The sequence below is a fragment of the Coturnix japonica genome, chromosome 5, assembly GCF_001577835.2.
Source record: "Coturnix japonica isolate 7356 chromosome 5, Coturnix japonica 2.1, whole genome shotgun sequence".
NCBI classification, from domain to species: domain Eukaryota; kingdom Metazoa; phylum Chordata; class Aves; order Galliformes; family Phasianidae; genus Coturnix; species Coturnix japonica.
Window position 1 is genome coordinate 26,258,861 of NC_029520.1, and position 26,954 is coordinate 26,285,814.

General features: G+C 35.6%; 1 protein-coding gene across 3 annotated transcripts in view; it reads left to right on the top strand.

Annotated features, from left to right (window-relative positions):
- Positions 1-26,954, top strand: part of RYR3 (ryanodine receptor 3) — a 174,165-nt gene that overhangs the window by 5,061 nt on the left and 142,150 nt on the right. Inside the window, exon 1 of one of the 3 annotated variants that reach the window (XM_032444978.1) lies at positions 5,135-5,339. The exons of 1 other annotated variant lie outside the window; for it this stretch is intronic. In XM_032444978.1, the coding sequence (XP_032300869.1) occupies positions 5,289-5,339 (51 nt within the window). In that variant the 5' untranslated portion in view covers positions 5,135-5,288. Of the gene's footprint in view, positions 1-5,134; positions 5,340-26,954 lie in introns of those variants that run through there. One more of the 3 variants, XM_015864781.2, reaches the window with a different exon arrangement.

Consider the following 26,954-nt stretch of genomic DNA (forward strand, 5'->3'; position numbering starts at 1 on the left):
ATCTGTGTATTCAGGAGGCTCGAATACATGTGCCGAACAAATTATTACTATGAGGATTTCATTTCAAATTGTGTTGAACGTGAGTGTCACTTCCATAGTGTTTGAAATTTTTCCCTAGTTACATCTATTTGACTCAATTTAGTTATGCCTCTTAGAATCCATTATTATTATTATTATACTTTTTCCTGAATTTTTAGACCTAGACCTTGTCTAGTCAGGATTGTAAATGTTAAAAATTATGGCATTTGCACAGACTTCACTTTGGCAATTTACAGCTTTCCTCTTGGCGAGTTTTGAGCATCTGTTCTCAGATACTGACTTCTTATTACTTGAATAGAGTTGTGGTGAAGTTTCTTGGTGAATCACTGTACTGGGTCTTATAAGCAGTACCCATAGTATGCTGTTGATTCTAAAACACCATAAGACAATTTATTCCTTCTACATCTCTAAATAATTGCACCAGATTGCCTAAGTGTTTAACAACAAAGTGAAACTTTGACTTTCACAACAAAATATTTACATAGGGTGTGTCAAGTTCTACAGTGTTAATTTCTAAAAGGATAGGAAAAATTTAGATGAGGTCTAGGGATATATATAATCTTAAAAAAAAAACAAACAACAAACAAACAAACCCCAAACTGTTCTCCCGTTAAATTACTCTTAAGAATCTTCTGATGAATATATTCATCTTGACTACTTAATATCTTGCATTTTCCACTTTTAGTTGTATTAAATTCCTTTAGAAGAAACTTTAAAAAGCTGGAATTTGTTTAGGGCAAGTTCCCAGGGGAAAAAAAAAAAAAAAAAAAAAGAAAAAAAAAAAAAAAAAAAAAAGCAAAAAAAAAAAGCAAAACCCTTTTTCTACTGTGGCTGGAATGTTTGCTTACACTGAGTGCTGGTGTCTGTGAGCTGGATGAGTAGTTGGCTGCCTTACCACGTAGGCGAAAAATGTCCAGCATAGCAAATTTGAAAATGGTGAGTTTTTCTGTAGAGGAGGTAACATGCTGCCTCTTCATGGCTTTTTAAAACCGTATCTATACATAATTTTGTATTTAAGTGGAGCATAAAGTATGCAGAGAGTTTGGTATTGAAGGACCCTGGGGAGATTATGTGGTGTTATCTGCTTGCTTTAGGTATGAAAAACATTGACTGAGGGTGAATAATAATTCATTGAGCTTTAAATAGATTTCTGATATTTTAACATAAATAGTTGTGGAAAGGAAGTATATTGTTGCTATGTCTTGTAATCAAGCAGTTTTTATTTCTATTTGAACCATACAGAACGTTTTGCGAGTAATAATTGTTTAATATTAATCTAAAATGTTCCTATATTATGAAATGTGCATAGGTGAACCTGTAAGTTGATGCAGAGAACCTTCTGTAGTACTGCCTACATTTTAGCTTTTAGGCCTGTTATTGTCAGTGGAACATAGTTTTCATTTCACACCCAACAGGTAGTCAGGTAACTGATGTTTTTTAACTTCCATTTCTGAAATTGGCATGCTGCATGTATTTACCACTAGATCTTCAATATCTTCTATTTTTTACCAGTATTGAATGGTGTAAGTCAATACTTGGAAAAGTAAAATATTCATTGGGGGGAAAGAAAAAAAAAAAAAAAAAAAGATTTAGATTCAGGTATTCTTTTGTTATAGCAGGGAGGTTGTTTGCTCTTTTATAAACTTTTTTTGTTGCCAGGCTACTGTCACTGTGAAAGTTTTGAACATTGAATTGTTTGGTGCCAGCAACAATAAATTCTGCCAAAAGTTAACTTGGAGTTAGGAACACATGTGAAGAGTTAGCCTGAATGTATAAGAAGCAGCAACTTCATGTGTTTGGAAAATGAGCAGGCAGTACAATTGTGTTGAGAACAGAAAACAACTTTCTCTTAAATTTTTGTAGTTTTCCAAAACTTCTTGGGTGAGTTACTTTTGACAGCTTTAAAGTGCAAGAAACTGTCCAGAATGTGTTCAGCATCAAAAGTACTGAAATACAGGTTTAAAAGTGATCAACAAAAATAGGTTATCGTAGAATACATAATGATTCCAACTCAGTTTGTTTGACCTTTGCAGCTTTCTTGGTGGAATACTCCACCTCACAGCCATCTCCAATAACGCAGAGTCACTGTATATCAACACGCTGTGTGTGATGTGTAACCCTTTTGGATTGATTTACTGCAGTGGCCTGAAATAATTTTCTTTCAGTCATGACTTCAGTTAATCAATCCTTTTTTTTTTTTTTTTTTCTCCTCCTCTTCTGTAGACAGATTTTTAAAGACAGGTATTAAGAAGTTAAAAATGTGAAGTATTATACTTCATGTAAAAGACTTCTAATTAGATGTAGTAGATCCATGAACAGCCAAACCTCAATCACAGAACAGTAGGGAAATCCTGGAAAGCACCACAGTTATGTCTTGAGAAGACATGTATCATTAAGCTGTAGCAGTTAAATATTTTTCTTGTTAAAGGTATAGGCATATCACCAAGCAGAGTAAAGTCCTAAGAAACAAAAATGTTATTAAATAGCTTTGCAGTTTCCTGGATGATTTTTTAAAAATCTAGTTGAAATAATTTGTTTTCTGGGTCAAGTAATTAGGCTGTTTTGTAAAACTAAGTACCAAGTGAAGAAAAAGGACTTAACAGAAAGAAAAACCTGCAGATCAATTTTGATGTGAGCCAAGATTTCAGATGTCTGATATATCCTCTACATGTTACAGCACTAGAGGTATTCTTAGCATTCTTTTTTTTTTTCTTTTTTTTTTTTTTTTTCCTAGCATATTGATGCATGTACTTAAATAAATGCTAACTTTCATAGCTATGTTATTAGAAGTTCCAGACATAGGTATTTATTTTACCTGATGTAAAGGTAGCAATATTTTACTGTAGAAGTATGCTAAAGTTCCATAGGGACCATTTTGGACAGAATACTAAGATATAGAGAAGAGTTGCATATTTTCTCCTTTCAGCTTGATTCAGGTAGATTAATCTCAGCTCTCCATGTTCAGAATTTTCTCCCTGAAAATCTTACCCCGGTAATGAAATCTAACTTGATCAGCAGATATATTGCATGATATGGATTTCTATTTGTGAAGAAACACTTTTTTTTGTGTGTGTGCATGAACGCTTGTAACAAATCTTCTGACTAGCACTTACTTTCTCAGTATGTTGAGTTTTCCTTGTTTATAATCTTTGGAAGAGAAGTAGCATGCCTTACTGGTTGCTTCCTTGAGACTTCCCTGGAAAGCTATCCTTACATATGTGGGCTGTGCTATGTGATACATGTATCAAATCCGTGTAAATATTTGGGTAAGCACATATCATCAGCAGACCCCTATCTACTAATCTGTTTTTCAATATAGACTCAAGTGGCTTGCTTTGGCTTTAAGAAGTTTCCTGTAGACTTCAGACTGATTTTTTTTCAGGGTAACTATATAATTAACCTTTAGAGGATCTCTTGAGTTTTGCACTTTTTGTTTATGAGTAAAGAGGAGAAAACAGGGATTCAACAATGACTGGAATCTAAAAGAAAAAAAAAAAAAAAAAAGCAAAACAACATTCAGAGAGCAACCAAATAGGTTTTCTGACACATATCTTTTGAAAAATATTTTTCTGCCACACTGCACTCGACTTGCACAAAACTATCTGACATGTGTGCTTTCAGCAGAAAAAGAAATGATGGGGTGGAGGAATAGGTGGACTGTCAGTGCCTTGTGGACTGCCAGTGCCTTGGCTAGCCTGACTTGCTGTGTCACATGAAAGCTTTGGAGTTGCTTCTGTTGCCAAGTAATGTGATCATCATTATTTTTCGACAGGGTTTCTCAGGGTGGTGAGAGAGAGTGAAACGTTTTTTCAAAGCGTTTTACCTGTTGAAGAAGATAAACTGTTGAGCATCTTGTGGTTTAGCTTGTATCTATGTTAATTTTGATTAGGGAAAAATCACAATACTATTTTTGGTGGTAGGGACAATGTGTTCTGGGTTCCATGTCTGAAAAACAGTTATATGTGAGTGTATTTATTTGTGGAGAAAGGGTTACCTGCTTCCATTTTTCTTCCATGAAACTTTTGTCTTTTGCCAAGAAAGTTATTCTCCCACTACCTCAATGCCTCAGTTTTTCATTTGTAAAAAAACAAAACAAAACAACAACAATAACAAAAGACACGATGTTACTCAGGAAAGGATTGTGCATGTACAGTATTCTTTGCAAAAGCACCTACTGATATCAAATATGGATGTCACAGATTTTGGGTATGGAATGTGTGAGTAGGCTGTGTTTGCAACCTTGTCGTGAAATGTAAGACCATATACTAAATTGGCTGGCCAGATCCTTATTAATACTCTAATCTCTTGTTTCCTTGCTTCCTTTCTCTTTTCTTCCCTTTACTCTAGTATATTTGGTACCAGACTATGTGCTTTTTTTCCCCCTTGCTGATTTACTAATGTTGAACCATTTTCATTAAAAACAAATTAAAGTCAAGTTAAAGTTATTTTAAGTTGCATTTTAACATGTGTGCTGGGTAGGTTTTGAACTGTATTTATACCATCTCCTATGCATATTCATGTGCAGTTTTGAAACACTACAAATAAAATCCTTATGGTGCATAGGATATTTACCTAAATGCTATTTTAAAGGATAGCAAAAATAACTACAGAGTAGGTTCAGATCATTGAGTCCTTTTAGAAATGAGATTTGCAGCTGCTTATGCTGGGAAGAAAAAAAAGAAGGTAGTTATTGCAAGCAAGCTGAAGACATCTGCTGTCAAAATCAGCTTGTAAAATCAGCATGTCCTATGATTTGCATCTTTCTGCTGCACAAATCAGTAAAAAAAACGAGTTGCCAAATCTGATACATGTCAGTGCAGAATTGGGTACACTAATCTGAAAATGGAAGTGTAAGCTCTGATTTCATTAACACTTCAGCATTATTGCTGTTGTGTCTGGGAAATAAAAAATAAATCAAGCCACCACAAGCTAATGATGCATTTAATGCTCCCTGCAGTACCTTAACAATAGGGTATTTATTTATTTATATATGTATTTGCCTCTAGGGTAGAGAGTTAAGAGAGAAAAGGAAAGGAATTGCTTGCTATGAGCTGGAAAAGCGGCGCAGTTGGTTCTGGCAGTGAGGGGGTTGACTGACAGTCTGCAGTGCAGTGGAGTTTGCTGAGCTCCCTATATGGCTGTGGATTAGCTATATGCTAATACTGATAGGAGAAGAGGAGCTGTACTGAGCGCAGAGAGCCGCCGGTGGAGGCGATCAGAGTCTTAGCAGGGCTGACTCCTCAAGAGCCATGGCTGAAGGGGGTGAAGGAGGGGAAGATGAAATACAGTTCCTACGAACTGTAAGTATCTGCTTTTTATTGGTCATGTAGTATGTGATTTTATGTCTTGTGTCTTATTCCTTTTCTGCTGTAATAAAAATAGTGTTTTTTCTGTGCTGGGCTTTGCCAAATTGAAGAATTGATTTAGTCGGTGGAGGAAAAAAAAAAAGCAAAAATGCAGGCTTTAATAACATCAGGCAATCTCAGTGTATTCTTCCTTGGATCTGCTCAATAGTCAGTTAGGCAGAGGGAGACCTATTTCCGCTGTAATCCCCTATGTCTGAAGCATCCTTGTCAACTTTGTACTTGGGTTTCTAAATGCAGCATGCCAAATATCTGACCTCTGAAACTTCTGTCTAGGTTAGATTTCACTGACATTAACAGAAGCTTTGCAAATAGGAGAGCTTGAAAATGATGAATAATCCAAGCAAGCCCTTGATGACCTCTTCCAATAAACATGCACACAGAAGCACATTTGTGCATAGGGAATACCAACAGATGTCAAAGTGGGGGCTCTGCAAATATTCTGTGATCTTTTCTCTGCTTAAAAGAGGCTTATTTTAAGACGGCATAAGGATTTATTTGGGAAGGGGTGTTAATTAGTGAAATACCTTTTACTCAGTGTAATTTTCTAAAAAGAGCCCTCACACCATTCTTTCCTAAGGCTTTACACAATTCTAGTATGACAACCAATTTGGACTTATAAGCAAGTAGTGCTCATACAGAATCACAGAATTGATACATTAATGTGTAGAAAGAAGATAGTGTCCTTTTCATATATCATCTTGTCTCATTCATTATTTTTACCTTGCATGACTAAGAGTGTTTTGTTGTGTAACTAACGTGGAAAAAAAATGATATGCGTATTTCCCTTTTCATACTACCTTCACATTCATCATGAGTAATGTTCCAGAAACTCTCTCCTAGAGTTGATATAACTTTAAATTGGTAAGATTCTAAAATAAAACACATTAAATGCCCAAAGTAGGAGATTGCAAGCCTAATTTCTAGGAGGCTGGGACAATTTATTTCTGGCAATAAAAGGTTGCAGAGTAGTGATGGTTGCTGCTGTTTATACAAACTGTTCAGGTGTGATAAAATGTCACTTACACTTGTAAGCCTGTGAGAATTTCAGTGTGAGAGGAGATGGATAATCACAGTGTAGAATCTTATCCAACATTCTTCTCCCTGACTCCACTTTTTAAAGAAGTATCTGTGTTACATAGCCTAGTAGATTACTGTGCTTGTAGGAGGTTGTGCTTTTATCTGAGACTGGGGCTTTAAATGAATATCTTTCATCCATTCATTTCCTGGGATGTTCCCTTAACTGAAGTCTTTCACAGTGATGAAGGGAGACACTTTGCCTGTTGGTGGATAGCCTGTGCCCTGCATGAGATGGCAATTAATGCTCCTGTGACCCATTGTCATGGTTGTAGAACTTTATTGTGCTTCTGTCCAGCACATAAAGTGCTAAATTTTTTGAGATTAAAAAAAAAATAAAAAAAATAAGCAGTAAGTGAGACTATGCAGTGATGTTTATTTTACTTGATGTTAGGAAGCAGTGGTCTAGATTTCCACCTTGGAGATCCCCAGCTTCTTTTCTGTGAATAACCTTATCGGTTACTGTTGCCTTCTCTCAAGCTTCACCATCATGAACAAAGGATCACTCATAATTTCACAACAATAAATTATTCTTTTCTTACTGTAAATACTGAATGTAAGCTTTCAGTACTTCTTATTTATAACTTTTATTGATTCCATGTGTGTACATGCAAACATGAAGTATAGACACTGTTTAGAATTCGTCCAGGATCATTACTGATTGATCAGGATCTTCTCCAGGTTAAAATATTTCTGAGAATGTGAATTGCTAATGAATATTTCCCATACTTCTGTAGCTGAGTCTTTGGAAATATCTGACATCCCAATTCTTTTAGTTTTGAGACTTTAGGAAGAAGTGCTCTAGAGTGTTATAAGGAGCACATTGCTCATAGACAAAACTCTGTAATGGTGAGGTATAAAAGAAGATCAAATCATTCCTGATCCTAAAAATATCATAGTTTTGTTTTTTTTATTTTTATTTTTTTAAATGGAGCAGGAGATCAACTCTTAACATAATACTTATATTCATTTCTAGGGAGCAGTGAATGATAAGCTTTTCCCTATCACTTTCTGCTGCAAGACACTCCTCTTATTTGATTAATTTGTCAGCAATGAGAATGACAACAAACTTGAGAACTAATTCCAGGGGAGAGGGACAGGAGCACTTCCGCTGTCATAGTACTAATATGAATTTAGTATTCAATTCATTCCAAGTTCTTGTGTAAAGCCTGTATGTGTGGTGGTATAACTTAAAAGATGATACTGCTAATATATTGTTAATTCCCTTTCTTCTTATTTGTTCTTCAACCTATTAGCTCAGGATGCAGCTATTTTTTACTTATCTCACTACCTTATTGCTTTTTTTTATAAATTTTTGTTTTGTTTTGTTTCTGTAGAAAGGCTTGGAATTGTTTATCTGGTTTTTAGTTAGTGGCTATTTTCTGCATTTGGCTGGATATTCAGTGTATTTGAGCATATTTGTATTTCTTGAATGTGGGGGAGAAGCAAAGCGTCTAATAATTGTGCACAGTATGCAATAATGATCTCTCTCAGTCCGTTACCTTTGTAACATTTGTCCTTTAGGAGACTTTCCTTTACTGCTTATTGCTCCTTCCTATGGTGTGAATGCATTAGAAACTTAGGAAGGTAACATTTCTACAGCCTTTGTGATAACAGATATGTTAACAAGTGCTGTTTTGATAATAATGTCTGGAGGAATACGGAAAGAACGTTGTTCTCCTTGGTAATGTCCATGAGTGATAGTAGAGCATTCTCATTTGAGCCTTTATTTTCTTACTAGGGACTATACAGCTGTGATAAGCTGACAGAGTCCTTTCTGCTTTGGAAATTGTTTTCAAGTTCTTTGTCATTCCCACTGCTGCCAAATGAATCAGATATGAGGTGATGCCTTGGAGAAGATGGCTTCTGTGTTCATCCATCAGGAATACCTGCATAGTCACTTGCCAACAGTAAATATTGGTGTAGGAACCCTGCGCTCAAAGTATAGGAGCAATTTTAAATATACTTGTAATGAAACCTGCCAGAGTTAGGGGCTGAACTGTGTTGGCAACACTGGTTAGTAGGTGTATTGCTGTGCTGTTTTTCTGAAATTCACAGTATTCCTGTTTTTCTGTTTTATTTTTCTACTATTTTATACCAATGAATAATTTTTTTTTGAGGTGCCTCATAATTCATTGATCACAGTTGTATCTTGCTTTCCACAGATTTGAATAGGGTGTAAATGTGGGAATGTATACCCTTTTGTTTGCATCTGTGTGTGCTTGATTTTTTTGCATAAATTGTTCATAACCCTGAGTGAAAGAGGTATGAATGCTTCTGTCTTTCTGGACTCTTACTTCTTTAACAGCTTATCTCAATGACCTAATTTTAAATGTTTTGATAAATGCACCCAGTCATACAAATGTTTACAGAAAGGAATGGGAGATATTCTGTCATAGACTGTGTGAAGTTATCCGCTATAATTGCATAGCAAAATGTTGTTTTTATGAAGACCTAAAATAGAATATTTGAATTAATTTTTTTCAAGATCTAGACTATTTACATAGATTTACATTAAAAGTGTATAGTTTTTTAATTTTTTTCATTTATATTTTTAATCATTTAGATGTTGTCATTTCTTAGACTTCAGATAATTGGATGGCTTATACACATTTGTATATGAATGTGTTTATTTATTATTACATTACTCTCTCCAAGTAATTGGAACAGAAGGTTATCAGGAGTAGTCAGCATGGATTTGTCATGGGGAAATCACACTTGACCAACCTGGTGACCTTCTATGATGTCATCACTGGCTGGGTAGGTGGGAGGTGAGCAGTGGATGTTGCGTACATTATTTCAGCAAGGCATTTGACACCATCTCCCACAACATCCTTGTTATGAAACTTAGAACGTGTGGGATAGATGAGTGGACATTGAAGTGGACTGACAGCTGCCTGAGTGACAGAGCTCAGAGGGTGGTCATCAGCAGCACAGATACTGGTTGGAGGCATGTAACTAGTAGTGTTCCCTACAGATATGTACTGGGTCCAGTCTTGTTCAACATCTTCATCAGTGACCTGGATGAAAGGATAGAGTCCACCCTCAGCAAGTTTTCTGATGATACAAAGCTGGGAGGAGTGGCTGATGCACCAGATGGCAGTGCTACCATTCAACAAGACCTGGTCAGACTGGAGAGTTAGGCAGAGAAGAACCTGATAAGGTTTAACAAGAGCAAGTGTAGAGTCTTGCACATGGGGCAGAGCAACTGCATGTGTCAGTCAGGGAAAGACCTGATGCAAGGGATCTCTGTGAAGGATGTGGGTGTTCTGGTGGACAGCAGGTTGGCCATGAGCCATCAGTGAACACTTTTGTCTTACAAGGCCAAGCGTATCCTGGGTGCATTAAAAAGAGTGAAGCCAGAAGATGGAGGGAGGTGGTCCTCCCTTTCTATCCTGCCCTGGTGAGGCCACATTTAGAATACTGTGTCCAGTTCTGGACTCAGTTTGAAAAAGATTGGGATCTCGTAAGAGTCAAGCGGAGTGCTACAAAGGTAATAAGGAGCCTGGAGCATCTCCTGTATGAGGAGAGGCTGAGTAACCTGGGTCTGTTCAGCCTCAGAAAAAGAAGATTGAGAGGGCATCTGATTAATGTTTATAAATATCTAAATGGAGGTGGGAGGCAAATGGATGAGGCCAGGCACTTCTTAGTGGTGTGCAGAGGTAGGACAAGGAGCAATGGCCTAAGACTTGAATGAAGGAAGTTGCATACAAACATGTATAGGAACTTCTTTATTCTAAGGGTGGTGGAGCACTGGAACAGGTTTCCCAGAGAGGTTGTGGAGTCTCCATCTGTGGAGATATTCAAGACTCACCTGGGTGCCTACTTGTGTAACCTATTGTAGGGTATCTACTTTAGGAGAGGGGTTGGACTAGATGATCCATTGAGGCCCCTTTCAACCCCTGTGATAATATGATTTTTCTTATTTATGGTGCTTGAAATTGAGGTTCTCTGCTGTGTAGATAATATGGGAAGTTATCTTAGTCTTACAATATGAACTGCCTGGAGTGTTAGGAATTAAGTGTTTTTCAATCATTTTCACTGTTGCTAAATATAAATTAAAAAAAAATATAATATACCATGTCTTCTTACTTTAGGGGCTTTATTTCTGTTTACCTAAGATTGATGTGGCATATAAGCAGTTCTTATTTAAATACTCTCAATGCATGTTGTTTTTATCAGATCTGTGTCCTTAATGACGTATCCCTATTGATAAAACAAAGAGCATGTTAAATGGAAGCATTATAATAGTTCATCTTCAGTTGTCCAACATAATAGTTAGGCTACTGAGTAGGGGTCGCCTGTGTACTGATATTTCAGTTACCTCATTTTTGCTTCTTCAACTTCAGTCTATTACAGGTATTGCTATTTACAGTTGCTATTTGCTTTATTCTACAATAGAAATCATATATATCATAGGAATTTACTATGAGTTAAGTTGTAACATCCTTTGCAAAGTGTTGCTGTACTATTGAATTTTTGCTTTTACTTCCTGCGTGTTTTCAACAGTATGATTATCTTTGCCCAGTTTGTCACTCTATACAAAACTGTTACTTCATTCTTTGCTTGCTATTTTTTGCAAGAGATCTGGGTAATACTTCATGACTGAGACTGGTAATGTGATAGATTTTGCCTGCGCTGACATTGTACATCATCTGCCATAGTACACAGTGAGTGATTATTTTTGATTAAATATAAATACAAGATCTGTAATGTTTCGACCCCTTTGTAAGACAGAATCTGAAGCAAAAGCTCTACAATAGTATAAACATGGCAATCATACCTTCATGATGTAGAGCATGTCTGGTTTTAGCTATGAACATACTAGCATGAAATCTACGTCAGTGCTATTCAATTCATTTGTAGCACCTAATCGCTTTTTAGGAGGTTAAATCATTTCATTTAAACAGATGTTTAAGGCTCCAGGCAAGGAACAGTTCTTTGGGGAAACTGCACCATGTTTGGATATAAATGGAAACACATTTCTTAAGTAGTTTCATAAGTTTAATATGATGAAAGTTGTTTGAAATCTAATTAACATTTCAAATTTTATGGCTTGAGGTTTGTTGCAAGATTTTGGTATAAATATAGGGGGGGGAAAAAAGTAATCTCTGTGCTCCCAGATCTTCCCATTAAAATAAAATAGAAAAAGACAAGGTAATTTAAGAAGGCAGTAAGAAGATATTCACTGTGCTTCTAGGTAATAGTGAATTTGCAAGTTGATAGTTTATTGAAAGAATATAAGGGAAGGCAGAAAGGAGAAAAGGCAAATATGTTTTTGGAAGGTGTAACTAGTGAAGACTTGTGTCACGATCAGCTTTCGCCTCTGTCAAATTAAAGGTAGGTGAGTTCAGGACACACTTCTAAAGGTGTTAACATGTCAGGTTGGAGATATCACATACATTTGGTTTGTTTCCTTGGTACCTATATTAGAATTTTTTAGTATGGCTCTATACAATTAACTGTAAAATTAGGTGTTGTTTTTTTTCTATAAAGGAAATAAAGCATAGATGTATCGTACAATACTGTGTATTGCATTCTGTGTGAAGATCTAAAATCTAAAGCCACAGCAATTAAACATGTGTGATTCTTTTCCTTTTTAATTCTGACAACTGAAGTTTTTCTCATGTCAGTAAAAATTTTCTCCTCTATTAACTACATGCATTGAACTTATGCACGTGTTACCTTTCTAGTTTCCCACTATTCATCAGTGAGTTGCTACACTATATGGAACAAAGTGAGCTGCAGTTTTGCCTGTTTGTATTGGCTCAGTCTGTGATGTTTGAAGAATAGCATTACATTACAGTAAATTAGAATCATGCTTTACTCCTGTGTCTTTCTACAGCTTAAATTCAGAAGTTGCTATTTAAAAAAGAGATAAGTGTATGAGTTAGAACTGTCTGCATGTAGGTTGTTGTTGCAAAAGAATTCTAAGACTGAATATAGTTGTTTGAGGTCTAGTCCTCTGTCAGTTTTCCCCTTTCTCATATCAGTGATAAAGCTTGTCTGCAAAAGTAACGTTTGTTACAATCAAGGAAATTCTTAAGTTTCAGAAAATCAAGAAATTAATTTTATTTTTTTATGTATTTATTTTTGGTAGGACCTGTAACTATGCAATATGCCTAAATGACTACTCCAGGCATGTATTTTTCCTTTTGCTCCTCGTCCCATTGTTGGCTTTTGTGGGGACTGATTTCTGCTCAAACTCTATGTCTGTGTTTCTGAAGGAGCAGTTAGTATCTTCAGTAATGAACTACCATGGTTCTCACGGTCTTATTTAAATGCATCAAGTGGATAGCATGATCTCTGTGTCTTTTTTTCCTAACTCTCTGCCTTTCTGACTGGATATGATTCATACTGAAACGCAGCTGTTTCTTTCTCAGTTCCCATGACAGTGCTGTGACCACATTGCCAAATGCTGCCAGGTGCATAAGAGGCAGAGAAGAGATGAAAAATTAAATTTGGCACATAGTTATTTAGAATATGTTAAATTCAATCACAGGACGCTGGTTTAAAGTTGTGTATTTCTTTACTTCATTCATGGAATGCATATTTTTTCCAAATGTGTATTCATAGCATTACCGACGCACAGTAAGTACAGTTCTCAGTCAATCATCTCTTTCAAGAAAACAGTCACAAACATGTTCTTGGAAAAAAAGAAAGAAAACGGGAGACATTAAATTACCTCTTGATGAACATTTTGGTTCATTTGCTCAATTTACAAACTTCATTTTAGTATTCTGTTTTTAGTATCATTATAGATTCACCTGACAATTCCTTAGGCATATTAGTTAATCCTTTTAGAAAGTTTCTGGAAAATACAAGTACCTGTAGGCACAACAAATGATATCAGAGTGATCTCAGAAAATCCAGGAAAATTACGAGGCATGATGTAAGATAAAATGCATCAGGAACTTGAATATCTGTCTTATATCATAATTCCTGTAGACCTCAGTTTACACTAGCAAAACAACATAATGTTTTTTATTGCTATACGTTTTCTATAGTAGCTATGGTGTGAAGAATGAGTAAGCAATTATACGCATCTTTGTCTATGGTCAAGCTGATTAGTATGTTTGGAGATGCTTGTGGGAAAGATAGGGTATTATACCTGCCCTCAGTACAAGCTGGAAATCTAGAGTAGGTGTTTATCGATTACTGTACTGTAATACACTGTAATGTTGTCTGGTTTTATGAAGTAATATTTTTTAACAAGAAGAAAACAATTGTAAAAAAATTTATAACATTGTATGGCTGACAACTTTGACACTTTTCTAAACAACTAACAGTGCAAATGTTTACTAAGACGTGACAGTAAAGAATCATTAATGTATTTGCTTAGTAAGAAAAAAAATCTTATTAATTACTTCAAGATATCTTCTTAAATTATAGTAGTTTTGATGAGATTTTTTTCTTTATTTGAATTGCATTCTGATGATAATGCAGATTCTTCTCCCATTCTTCTGTCTTGCTTCTTTATCTCCAAAAAAGTTTGAAACTCAAAAGGGATAAGTATTCATTCATAATGTAGAATATAGTAGTTTTGGTGTTGGAAGGCTTAAAATCATGTAACAGACGTTTAAAAGAATATCCATATTAAAAAAAAATAAAAAATCATTTTGCTTGGGTGACTTCTTAACATTCTTGGAAACTGTTTTTTCTAAAATCATAGAAATAATAATTAGCAAATCTGTAGTATCCTCATAGTGTGTCTAAAGTAATTCAAAATTGATACGTGCATAGGAATTACAAAAGTGTTGTCACAGAGTTATCTAGTTCAATCTGTGTCCATGACAGGGGGCAGTAGGCCCATGGGCCTCCTGACCCCAGAAATAGGAAGGGAAAAGCGGAAGGGATAGGGAGATGGGAGCTGGGCTCAAGGAAACAAACAGAGCAGCAGCAACAATCAAAGGAGGAAAACTTATTTTAATAACAATGATATCAGAATGCAAGATAACACAATATAATACAATCTCATTGAAATTGAGGCTAATAAATCAAGTAAAATAAAAGAGAGAGTTCTCCGAAGACCGGGAAGCCTACTTTGAAATTGAAGGCGCAACAGCTTGGAAGCATGCCCACACCTGCTGGCAGGCAGTGAGAGATCGAGAGAGAGAGCAAGCGTCACTTCTGTGACGTAATTTCCTCTTTGTTCATGAGGTCCTCTGGGATGTGTCATTCTTCTTCTCTGTGCTTCACATGATGTCATGATGTGGAATACCAATAGCAAAAATTACAAAAGCATGACAAGCATACAGGAAAAAATGTTTCTGTTCTGTAGTATCTCATCTGCAGTATGATGCATCCATATAGAATTTTATCAACAATTGTGTGCCTGCTATTGGTCAACACTGTCTAGCCAGATTTGGCTTAGATGTGAGTGGAAGATGGTGATCAGTCTGTTGATCATGTTACCTCTTTTTTTCTGTTCACTCGTCTGGTGTATTGTGTGGAGTGGCAGCTTAAACAGAAGGTGAAAGATTCAGCAGTAATATCAGACTTCTTCCTTCTACTGGGTTTTGATCCGACTGAGCAAGTGCTAGTTCCTCAGTGTGTAGCCAGCAGAAGCCTGGGCTGTTTTTAGCTCACAACAAATATCTCAGTCTTGAGAATTGTGGCTACTTTAGGATTCAGAATATCAACAATGTAACAATGTAAATTCTTGTCAATAATGTAAGGAAAAGAAAGTGCAAGGGAATCAACCTAAATAAAATCCTTTATTAATTACTTGTACAAACAGTAGAACTTAACTCAGACTTCAACCAGCTGTTCAGCAGCAGCTGCAGAACTAATTTAAACCATTGAAGATTTAGTGTGCTTTCTAATTGCATCAGCAGTTTCATATCCAAAAGGGAGTACGAGGTACATCATGCTTAGCATATAAATTAAAATGCCTTAGGTGGTTCACTAAAATGCTTAAGGGCAAATGACTTCCATCTCCCAAGACTCCCTCTGAAGTTTGTTGTAGAGTGTCATAATCTCTTTATATGGAAAATTCCCAGAATGCACACGGAATTGGTGCATATGAAAGGTATTTAATAACAGTAATTTGTAGAATTCAGAAAAAATGTTTGATGTGTAGAAGTGTTGGTACACTTGCTAAGTACACTATCAATTAACAATTTGATTTTAAAACAACTATTAAAAAATATAATAATAACCTTTCCAAATAACTGATAGTATTATGTTCCAAACTTCTAGCTCAACTTTCTACTTTTCCTACAATAGGATTAATCAGGAACAATATTTTTAAAATTAACTTTCCAATTTGCAAGCTCTAAACCTTTACTGTAAGATTTGTGATTTGCTGTAGACTGAATTTGTCTCCATAATCTCCTTACTTGTTTTCTTTGAAAGGTTTTACAGATCTCTTAAAAGTAGTCTTATCCAAATAACGTGGTATTCAACTCTCATTATCTTTGTTTTGATTATATTATTTCCTCACGTGGAAGAAGTTTAGGAAATCTTATATAAATGATATTACGAGAATTGGCTGATGGTGACATGCATTTTTGATGGCTGAATCACTCTGCAGTTTTCTCTACTTACTGTACAGGATCTTTTGTAACTGTCTTAGGTAAAATTTTTAGTTGGCTCTATTCTATCTTAAAACCTTCCTGTGTGGGTGAAATAATTACTGAATACTAGCCCTGGGCAATCACAAGGTATGAAATTTACCAAAATTAATGGAGGATTTTATGTTTGGGAGGTTATGGATGTATGTTTATTTTGTGGGATGAGTGGCTGTGGTGCAGCCCTGCAGAAATTGATCTGGCTTTTTGGAGTGATGGAAAGCTCAGTGAGTCATCGGTGTGCCTTGGCAGACAAAAGGACCAGCAACATCCTAGATTGAGTTAAGCACTGTATAGTTAACTGGTCAAAATAAACAGTTCTTCAACTATGTTCAGTGTTGGTGCAGCCTCACGCCAAGCACTGTGTGTGTTTTGGGACTCCACAGTATAAGAAGGGTATAAAAATACTAGGCAGTGTCCAAAGAAGGGCAGGAATACGGTGAAACAACTAGGTGCTGTGGCTTATGAGGAACAGTTAAACTCTGTTTGGTCAGCTTACAGAAGAGAAGGCTGAGAGTGAGGTTACTGCCTTTACTTTTACTGCCTTTGAAATACAAGGGCAAGTGCTGATCTCTCTGGTGGTAGTGACAGGACATGAGGGAACAGTAGGGAGCTGTGTCAGAAGAGGGTCAGGTTAAGAATTAGGAGAAGGTTCTTAACTAAGATTGTAATATGCACTGGAAAAGGCACATACACAAATTTTCACAAACTGTAAAATTAAGTGATGTTGCATTTCATACTGTGCTAGTTGATGTGAATGCAGAATATTTGTTTAATATGACTACCTTTGAATTTATGTCAGTTCAAGCCCATAAAATATATTTTCCCCATCTTTATCTTAGTAAGGATGTTGATATATTTTTTGTAATGTGTATAAAATTTTAGAAAGTAATTTGAATTTTCTGAAGATGGGAACAGAAACGATTTGTACATATAAAATGAAATTAAGCATAACAGCATTTTTAAAAAGCTTCAATAATTAGAAGCACATCAATCCAAAATCTTGTTTTAAAGGGGAGAAGTAAGCACTTACTATAAGATGAAATACTAGCTAGTTATTTTCACAGAAATGTATATAATGCTGTTGCCAGAGAGGAGTATAGGATGTCGAGTTATTTTCTTCATCATTGATGTGTAAGATATTTCTCCCAGTGTTATTTCGGTTTAATGTGCAAATGGAGCTCAAGGTATCAAGTTTGGCTTCATTAAGGACTACTCTTAGTTTAACAATATGAATTTCAAAACTTTCAAATGCGTCTTTTACACTTAATTTCCTTTATGTATGAAATTAATGCACCAACTATGCTGTTTGCTTGCTCTTATGATTATAAAAGATAAAAGCAACATACAGCAGCTACTAAACCCACTAGAGAGAAACAGATGTTGAAGTCTAAAAGAGTTTTAAACATTGTTTTGACCAGACAGCTTGTTCCACCTTTATTAAAAAAAATTATGTTCTGTTCACTGAGGTGTTACACAATGAAATTGCAAGGGTAGTTTGCTAGGAGATTATCAGAATGTTTTCCTGACTGGAAGGCTTAAGTGGAGGTGATAGTGTTAAATATTTGTATTTTTCCTTATTAGGGAGAATTCTGTCAGAAGAGAGTGAAAAGGCTTTTCTTTACTCAGGCTTTTGTTCATTTTTTGTTTTGAAATGCCAGGGTTCTATGATTTAACATAAATGGCTTAGCTAGCATAACTGCAGATAATTTATTGTAGATGGTCCTTTACTGCTAAACAGTGTTGTTCTTACTTCTTGTCATAGTACTGAACAAACTATGAAGGTGAATCCATTGGTGCCTTGTTAATGGCGGGGTGGGGGGGTGGAAATTCACTCTGAGAAAAGCTGAAGTGTTGACTCCCTGTGATTAATTTTAAAATCAGGAAGCTTGATGGTATGGAAGATTCTAGATTCATCCTGAGCATGTCATTTTTATTTCACAACTGGAGTTTGTTTTTGTTAGAAAGACTTATCTATTTTTATTTGCCAGGGATCGTCCCAAGTCATCTTCTCTCACGATTGACCTTAGGCTTAAATAACAACATTGACTAAATAAGGGCTCATATACAAGGCTTAACTTGTCAATTAGAGTGGTAACATGACCTTTTCCATCCTGGCCAATATGAAGATCATCTAGAATTGTAAATCGGAATTCAAAAGTGTGATATTTGATCACTGCAATGTAGAAAATGGAGGGAAAAATTCATAAGAAAAAAAAAAGCTAAATGATAGTGATATTTGGTTATAGGTAATTTGTTATGTAAGGAGAACTGTTCTAATGCTGCTTAAAAATGAAATGCGTGATGGTACAGCTCTTTCATGTTCTTGTAAACTAGCTTTATCTTAATACATTTATTTCTTCTATCTTTCACATCTGTTTTTTCTCTGCTATTCTAAAGAAAGTGACTGGTAGTAACAGAATCTGGTCAACACATGAGAGCTGATAGGAAATTATCCTAGCCTTAAGCTGCTTCCAGAAAATGTCCAGCTTTTTGTGTGAGCATCCGTAGAATCTTTAGCACCTTGGGGAAACCATAGGGAAACACCGTGTCAGCCAGCTGTATAACTTAGTTACAGGATTAACATACAAGATTCTCTATACTGTTTTCTTTTCCTATCATTTCTTGAGCTAGGTGTTTTGATGGTAAACTGGAAGTCATTGAGCTATTCTTCAAGTGCTGTTCTAGAGGACAGAGGTAAAATCAGAGTAATTCCTCACTAAGAAGTGAGCATACGATACAATATAGCAAAAGTAGTGTACTTCTGGAAGTAGATGAATTAATCCATCATATGATGTTACTGTCCAGGTATTGTTTGCTTTTATGACAGTGTCTTAAGGCTAATTCAGTCCCCTTTTATTCAAGCAGAGGCTTGTGTAATAAGAGTTCTTGGCAGATGTGACTAACCATTGTTGGGTTTCTTGAAAAAAATCCTTGGTTCTATACTTTTTTATAACAATCTTTTTAATAACTACAAAGATAGTGTTTTGATTGATGACTTTTACACATTTTGAGTATACACAGGATGGTGAGTTACTGTATTTGAGGAATCCTACCTATGATAATGTTAGACAATGTGATATCATCTGAAAATATCAGTCTGAACCAGTAGCAACACCTGCTTCTCCCAGAGCATTTCTTCTACTGCTGGAATGTTCATAGAATCATACACTCATAGAATGGTTTGAGTTGGAAGGGACCTTTAAGGTCCCAACTTCCCTGCTATGGACAGAGACACCTCCCTCTAGACCAGGTTGCTCAAAGTTCCATCCAGCCTGGCCTTAAATGCCTCCAGGGATGGAGCATCCACAGCCTCACTGTACATCCTGTTCCACTGTCTCACCGCTCTCACAGTAAAGAATTTCTTCCTAATATCTAGTCTAAGTCTACCCTTTTCCAATTTAAAGCTGTTTCCCCTTGTCCCAGCACTGCTGCCATTATAAAGTTATTTTAAAATGCCCTTTATAAGAAGTTATGTAAATATAAAACGTGCTGTTCACTCTAGTTACTTTGTCTGATGGATCTTGTAACTACTAGTTGAGCTTATATTAGTGGCGGCAGGTTGTGACTTTACATTTAATTGCAAGTTAGTGTTAAGATGCAGAACTGGATAAAATTTGACAAGCATGTGCATAAAGGTCAGTCCTTTGTAAGTACATGTGATGAAAATGTACTGTTGCCTAATAAGTAGTTAGAACACAGAGGTGGTTAACATAAAAGCTTACACGTTCAGAAAGGAAGATACTGATGCATGTGTTGGATAGGCAAAAATAACCAGAATTTTTATTTCTACATTTATTGAAAGATTTGTTTAAAAAATTGTGATTCAATATTAAATAAGTAGTACAGCCATTCTTATGGCATGGTAAGCAGCAGTAATTTCAGACCAATGAAATTACTTGGCCAAACTGGAGAGACTTATCTCAAGTGAACCACGACAGAAAAACTGAACTTAGCATAATTAATGTGCTCTGAAGAAGGACTCTGAGAAGGTTCACAACTGTTCGTCAAGCTGTTAATGTAGACAAGCAAAATTTTGTTCTGGTATCTGTGACTGAATATATTGGATATCTTTGCAAGCAATGTTTTCGTATTTGCTGGTTTTGATTTAAAAATGTATAATGCTCTTGCATCCAGACAAGGGCTAGGATTTGCTTGGTGCAATACAAAGGGAGGAATACAATATGTTTTGTTATACAAACAACTTTCCTTGATCATTAAGTAGACAGGCTGTAGGTGACCAAGGAAGAAAAAATATTTTGAGATGCGTGAGATGGAGTAAATCTTCCTGAATATAGAAGGCATGTAACAAACTCATATTGGTACTTTGCATAGTTATGGTCACTGAGCCAATCTTTTTCTGTTGGTTTGTCAGCACTTGATTGTGTGTGTGTTTTCTTTAACCACAGAGCATCCATCTGAATCATCTTCACTTGGATTAGTCCTGCAGTTGCTTTTATTTACTTATTTCTTATCATAGGAATATAGTACTGGAAGGAACTTTTTGAGCCATTGAATCCATTTTGTATTGAAGTTTAGAGAGAAAGAATTCTAAAGCTAGTTATATCTTTTTTCTTGCTGCTTTTTATGTAGCATCCTTTTGTCTAGCAATTTGAAACTTTTTTTCAGCTTAAATATATTTATGTATTACATTTATTTTTTTTTTCCCTCCATGTGTGCCAACACTGTCACCCATCAATGTATATGTAAGGAATAATTCTACTCCCTCTCAGGTATGACTTTGGAATAAGCAATCTGACTTTGTTTAGATTACTTACAAGTGACTGGATCTTTTATTCCCTCACATTATCTTGCCTTTATAGGACATATAGGGGAATAAGGAGGACTAAAAGGAGATCTTATTTTGTATTAACTTAGATAACAACTTCATCTGATTCCACAAAGTTTCTGGATGCTGGCATAAAACTATTTCCTTGGCCAGGATTTTCTCACCTTCTATACTGAGGCCTTACAGATGTACATCAGTCATTTTTTTTTGTCAGCATGGAATTCTTTATATTGTTTAATTTAAATCCTTTCTTATTATTCCAATCTCCAAGATCATGCAGTTCTCCCTTTGTCCTGATTTAATCCTCCTTTCTGCACTACTACTCATGTTCTAACTTATACAAATTGAACTTAGACTTTCCAGCCTTTAGAAAAGGCTGTGATTATATTCATACACCATAAAGCCACAGTTGTTTCTCTTGCCTTGAAATGAATTGGAAGAGCACAGCTTATGTACATATAGCTGAAATAGTGTTTCAGCATGACCTGCTGGGAACAGTCCTGGCCTGTTATGTACCCTAACTCAGGTTGAGGTATTATCTAGTAAGGTACTAGTAGACAAGGGGCCATTATATTTCCTAGTGATGTGCTAAAGAGTTAAATGTGGTTTGAGCGAAGTATGGTTCACTCTTCCTAGCAGTAGGTATCATAGTATCATAGTCTCATGCGGGTTGGAAGGGACCTTAGAGATCATCGAGTCCAACCCCCGGGATTCGAGCCTCCCGTGTAGCAGAGCAGCACTTCTACCACTTGCGCCACAGGTGGGATTCAAACCCAGGGCCTCCCGTGTTGCAACACGGCATTCCTACCACTTGTGCCACCAGGGCACACAGTGTAGAAAGTAGTGAAATGTCAGGTACTCAAGTAGTCACTAGTCTTCATTTTGACACTAAGGAGAAACTTTGCACTGCTTTTTATTCTCCTTTTGATGTCTGAATTTCTGTTTGCATTTTAATTCTGAAAGGAGTTAAATTTCATTTTTATTTGGGAGGAAATGATTCCAGGAATCTCTTTTACCTTTTATAGGGAAGATGAATTCTATACATAAAAATAAACTGATGATTCGCTTGAAATGCTTGAAATGACATTCTTGAGATGTATAGATATTTTTCACCACAGTTATAAACTTATTTATTTTAGTCATGTGAATAGAACTTACATAGACTTTAACATTCTGAAATTCATCAAGGTAAAGTTATGTTCTATTGCCTCTGTCTTCATTTTATCCTTTTCAGAGACATTTCTCATGTAAATCTGATAACAACAGGCAAAGGGATTATAATGGTTGGAATATCTCTTTATTTTGAGAAAATCTGTCTCTCTTTTGATACTTCTCTGATTTCTTACAGAGGAGATCCTTGTTCCTGAACCTAAAGGTGTAAGGCTTTTTACTTAAGAGAAAAAGGACATCTGTGACTGTAGCGAATTATTCTCTGGAACCAGTGAACTGTTCCATTACTTTAGAAAGTATTTCAGTATGAAATATAAATAATTCTAACATCTCATGTTTTTCATATTAGAATCTTGTGTGCCTTCTTGTTTTCCGGTAATAAATAAGAGATGAGTAACATGAGAGGTAAATTAACTGCAGAATAGCAGTCTGTTAGCATGATTATGTGTTAATACTGACTTGGTTCTAACCCTGCTTTCTCTAACAGCTCTACAGTGCACATGGCATAAGACTGTGTGAGAGGCATACTGTCTGAAACAAAATCAACAAGCAAAAAGTTTTTACTGTCAAGTCAGAAGGTAGAATTTGAAATGCCTCTGTAGCTTGCCTGTAATCCCAAACCAACCAATTCAAATTTACAACCTTAGCCAGATTTCTGCCATTGCAGAACCATCCTCAAGTAACAGAAAGGGCATCCTCAATCAATAATTGTTTGTGAACAATGTAATGTTAAAAGCAAATGTCAGCAGGTCTCTGATTTACATGGATGTCATGCTTTTAATATGCTTATACTTGCTACATGAGATAGTGAGATATTTTTACCCACATCTAGTGGAGATTCAGGGTAGTCCTAAAGTTAAATGAGTCATGCACATGATGAAAACTTGTGATGAGGCTAGAAAAGACAAGTCAGGTGCTATGAGGGTAGAATCACAGCTTAATTACTGTATGGTGCTTTCCCATGACTACGTGGTAGTTTATTTCTGCGTATGGTAGACTAGCTTATACTAAAAATTTCCCACAAAATGAGACTATGCCTAATCACCATGCCTTTAGAACTAAAAGCAAACAAAGATGTACCAAAAGTTTAACTTTGTGAGTAACGCTGTCAGAAAACAATTTTCTTGGAGGATTATTAAACACATCTGAATCAGAAAAGAAAGAGATTTCATTAAACAGAGTCTTGCCCAGCTACTGAATAATGATATTTATAGTTAAAAGGCTTTTCGGCATGGGACACCATGTATGTGATCAAATTGAATAGCAGGAATGCAGCTCCAAAGAAGCTGAAAGGCTAAATACAAATTCATCTTTTTTTTCTTTTTTTTTTTTTTCATTTACATTCACTTTAAAACATACCTTACAGTTTACTTAAAATTGCTTCTAACAAAATCTTAAAAAAAAAAAAAATAAATTAGAAAAGGATTCAGAATGATGTAGTCTTACATTGCACAAAAAACTTCCATACAGTTCTCAGACAAAAATCCGAGAGTCTTTGGCTGAAATATCATCATAGAGTAACTCTAGTTTGAGGGGACACAGAAAGGATTACCAGGTTACACTCCATACAGGATCACCCCAAAACTGAACCATATTTTTTTAGTCCAAACATTTTTTGAGTTCCAGCAGGCTTGATGCACTGACTTCTACCCTGCAGAGACTCTTCCAGTACCGAACCACCCTTTCAGTGAAATAAGTGGAAAAGGCTTTAAAAGCCCTACCCTCAAGGTTCCACTTGCAGGTAGAATTTAAGTGACCTAATAGAGCCTGAAAGTGGTGCAGTGTCATTTATTTAGCTGTCTGTGTGCTTCTAACAAATGTTTCAAAATTCTGTGATTTTTTTCTATGGAAGTCTTAGCTCCATGGCAACCATATCCAGTTTAACTCTTAAGGAATCTTGTGACTGTAGAGGAAGCACTCCCTCTTATCTAATGATTAAAACTATTTCTGTCCATTTTTAGCTGTCTGCTTTTCCTTTTTACCCCTTCTTCTAAGAAAGGTTTTGTCAAGTAGAAATAAAATTGATCCTCTGATATGTCATTACTTCAAAATAATTCTTCATATTTTCCTCTTGAGCAAGCAGAGGAAAACCTTGTAAGGACAAAGGAATGTTAAGATGATGACTCAAGCGCAGTCTCACAATATGCCAGAACAGTGCCATTGCCACCTTTGAAGTTCAGGACATCAGTAACATATTGTGACAAGTATGGAAATAATCTTGCATGAAGCAATGTTGAAATAATTCTAACCTTTCGAAAAGGAACAGTGCTGTGGCAAACATAATCTGTAGTGCAACAAATTTTGAAGGTAGAATGGAATTCATTCTAAGTAGAAGTCTCACATTCAGAAAAAATTACAAGAGAATATAGATTTTATAGTAATAAATTGACAAGATATTTGCAAACACACCCTAATAGATGAAAAGCAACTTCTTTTTATTTAGCGTGAAGCTTCCAGAAGAATACTTAAGAGAATTTATATTTTCAGATATTAGAGGTAATTTTTAGAGTGTAAGAGAAAGAGGAGAGAAGGTGGGGAATACATTACAGATTTTGAATATGTTATAATATACACTAAATAATGTACTATCAGTAAATTCAGATCAACAATTGTATTATTGTTAGCTTAGAATTAACAAACTGTCTTCTCTGGGGAGAGCTAAGAAGAACGACTGGTGGGAGAGTAGCCCTGCAGAAAGGAATCTTGGGGTACTGATCCCCAGCAGCCTGAACATGAGCCAGAAGTGTGCTCTGGCAGCCAAGGTGCAAACAGCTCTTTGTGGTGTGTTTTGCACTACATGGACAGCTGGTCAGAAGAGGTGATTCCCCCACTACATTGAGTGTTGGTGCAGTTTCACCTTGAATATTGTGCTCTTTACAACTTACTGAGGATGGGATGCAAACTCCTTAATGGTGATGACACTAACTGCATAGACATGATGTAACCTTTCTGGCAGGATGCGTTAAATATTTCACTTTTTGTTTTAGCACTCTTGGAAATGACAATGGCTTACCTATATGTTTTCAATATACTTTGAGAAATTAAATGTCCAAAAATTAGTAGTAGTAATTTGATTAAACTGTACCTTTAATACTGCATAGGCCCATTTTCAGGCAGCTTTTGAAGTTCTACAAGGAGTAGACTCCACAGCCTCTGGGCATCAGGCTCTACCAGTGTATAGTACCCGTACAGCTATGTTCCAGGTTGTGCCCATCGGCTCTTGTCATGGAAGTGGACGCAAATTTTCTAGGTGGTAGCATTTGGAAAATAGTTTTCGAAAAGGAGACTTTATTTATTATTTTTTTTAATCAGATACCACTTGAAGTGAATGCTTTTTTAAGGTCTCATATTAATTCAGAGAAGTAATCATGAAGGACAGCTAGTATGTTTGCAATCTTTAGTCTTTTCCAAGAATGAAAGTACAAAATGCTAATATATTTCATTTGCTTAATATTAAAAGTGTCTTGTTTCCAACGTGAGCATTCCTTATTTTAATGATTGGTCCTATATACTTCTTGTACATTTGTCTGCTATGTTTATAATTGTTATTTGACTTCTTGTGCCTGTGAAGGAAATACTATTCCAAGCAATTAACTTAGGCTTGTCCTTAGGGCTTTATCAGAGCAATCACACTCAGAAATCTCATCTTGCCTAAGGTCTGTCAAGATAATGTGTTCCCTACAACAGTGATCTGAACTTTCAGTTTCTGCTTTTACCCCTCTGTAAAGCACTGACTGAGAGAATAAATAGGCAACATTTAATAGATAACTGAAAAGTGCAGAAGGCTGCTTGTAATTGTGTACTTAATCCCAACATGTTTAAGTAGTTTGTACTTAAAGTACTTGACAGAAGAGGAAGTAGGAGGAGAGCTAAACAGATAACTGTAGTTTTCCTGGTGCATTCCTATACCAAAAACTTGTCTCTTACATGTTATTCACTTATTTACTAAATAATCAAATGAAGTTGAAGGTTTTTGTTTGTTTGTTTGATTTCTGTCTTTTTTTTTTTTTTTTTTTTTTCTTGTTTGGTTATCATTCCGTCCCATATTTCTGCCCCAATATTTTCTCTCTTTTTTTTCCTTTTTTTTTTTTTTTTTTTTTTTTTTTTCCTTTTTTTTCTTTTCTTTTTTTTTTTTTCTTTTTTTTCCTTTTTTTTCTTTTTTTTCTTTTTTTTTTTTTTTTTCTTTTTTTTTCTTTTTTTTTTTTTTTTTTTTTTTCCTGAAGAGGAAAAAGATGAAGATCTCTTCAAGCGCCCAAAAAGAAATGTATATGTGCTGGTAAAAACTGGCTGTATGTATGTGAAGACAAATCTTTCACAAGGTTGCATTTTGCCCTTTTATTGTGGATTTGGAATAGCTTTTGATGGATGTTCAAAAACATTCTGGAAGTTAGAGTGCATTATTTACTGATTGTTGAGAGGGAAGAATAATGTAAGGGTAATGCTGGCATTAAATCAGACAATTTCTGCTTTTTAATATCATTGTAATATCTTCTGTGACTGTGGGCAGAATATTTTTTAAGATAATTCTGCTATGTGTGGATTTTTATTTTTATTTATTAACATTTTAAATATCCAGCCATTTATGAGTCACGGTTCCACTTTTGGCTGCCAAAAGTGGCAGGACTGTTACCACTTGCAAATAATTTCTGCTTGTTGATTATATTGTAAACATTCTGTGATGCATTTTGTGTTGTAAGTAACATCAGAATAATGCATTAGTAGTTTTCTTGAATATGAATAAGCAGAGTGTTCCAGTAAGTATTGTTAACATTTAGCAGGAATTGATAGGAAATTCCATGGCTGGAAAATTTTAACAGAACAAGATGTGTAGAAAAGTTCTTTATTTCATTCATTCATTCATTCATTTCTCTGTTTGTTTTAAAAGCTGCACTCACTTCATTCTATTGATTACTGGGCAATGCATTTATACAGAAATTAATGAAT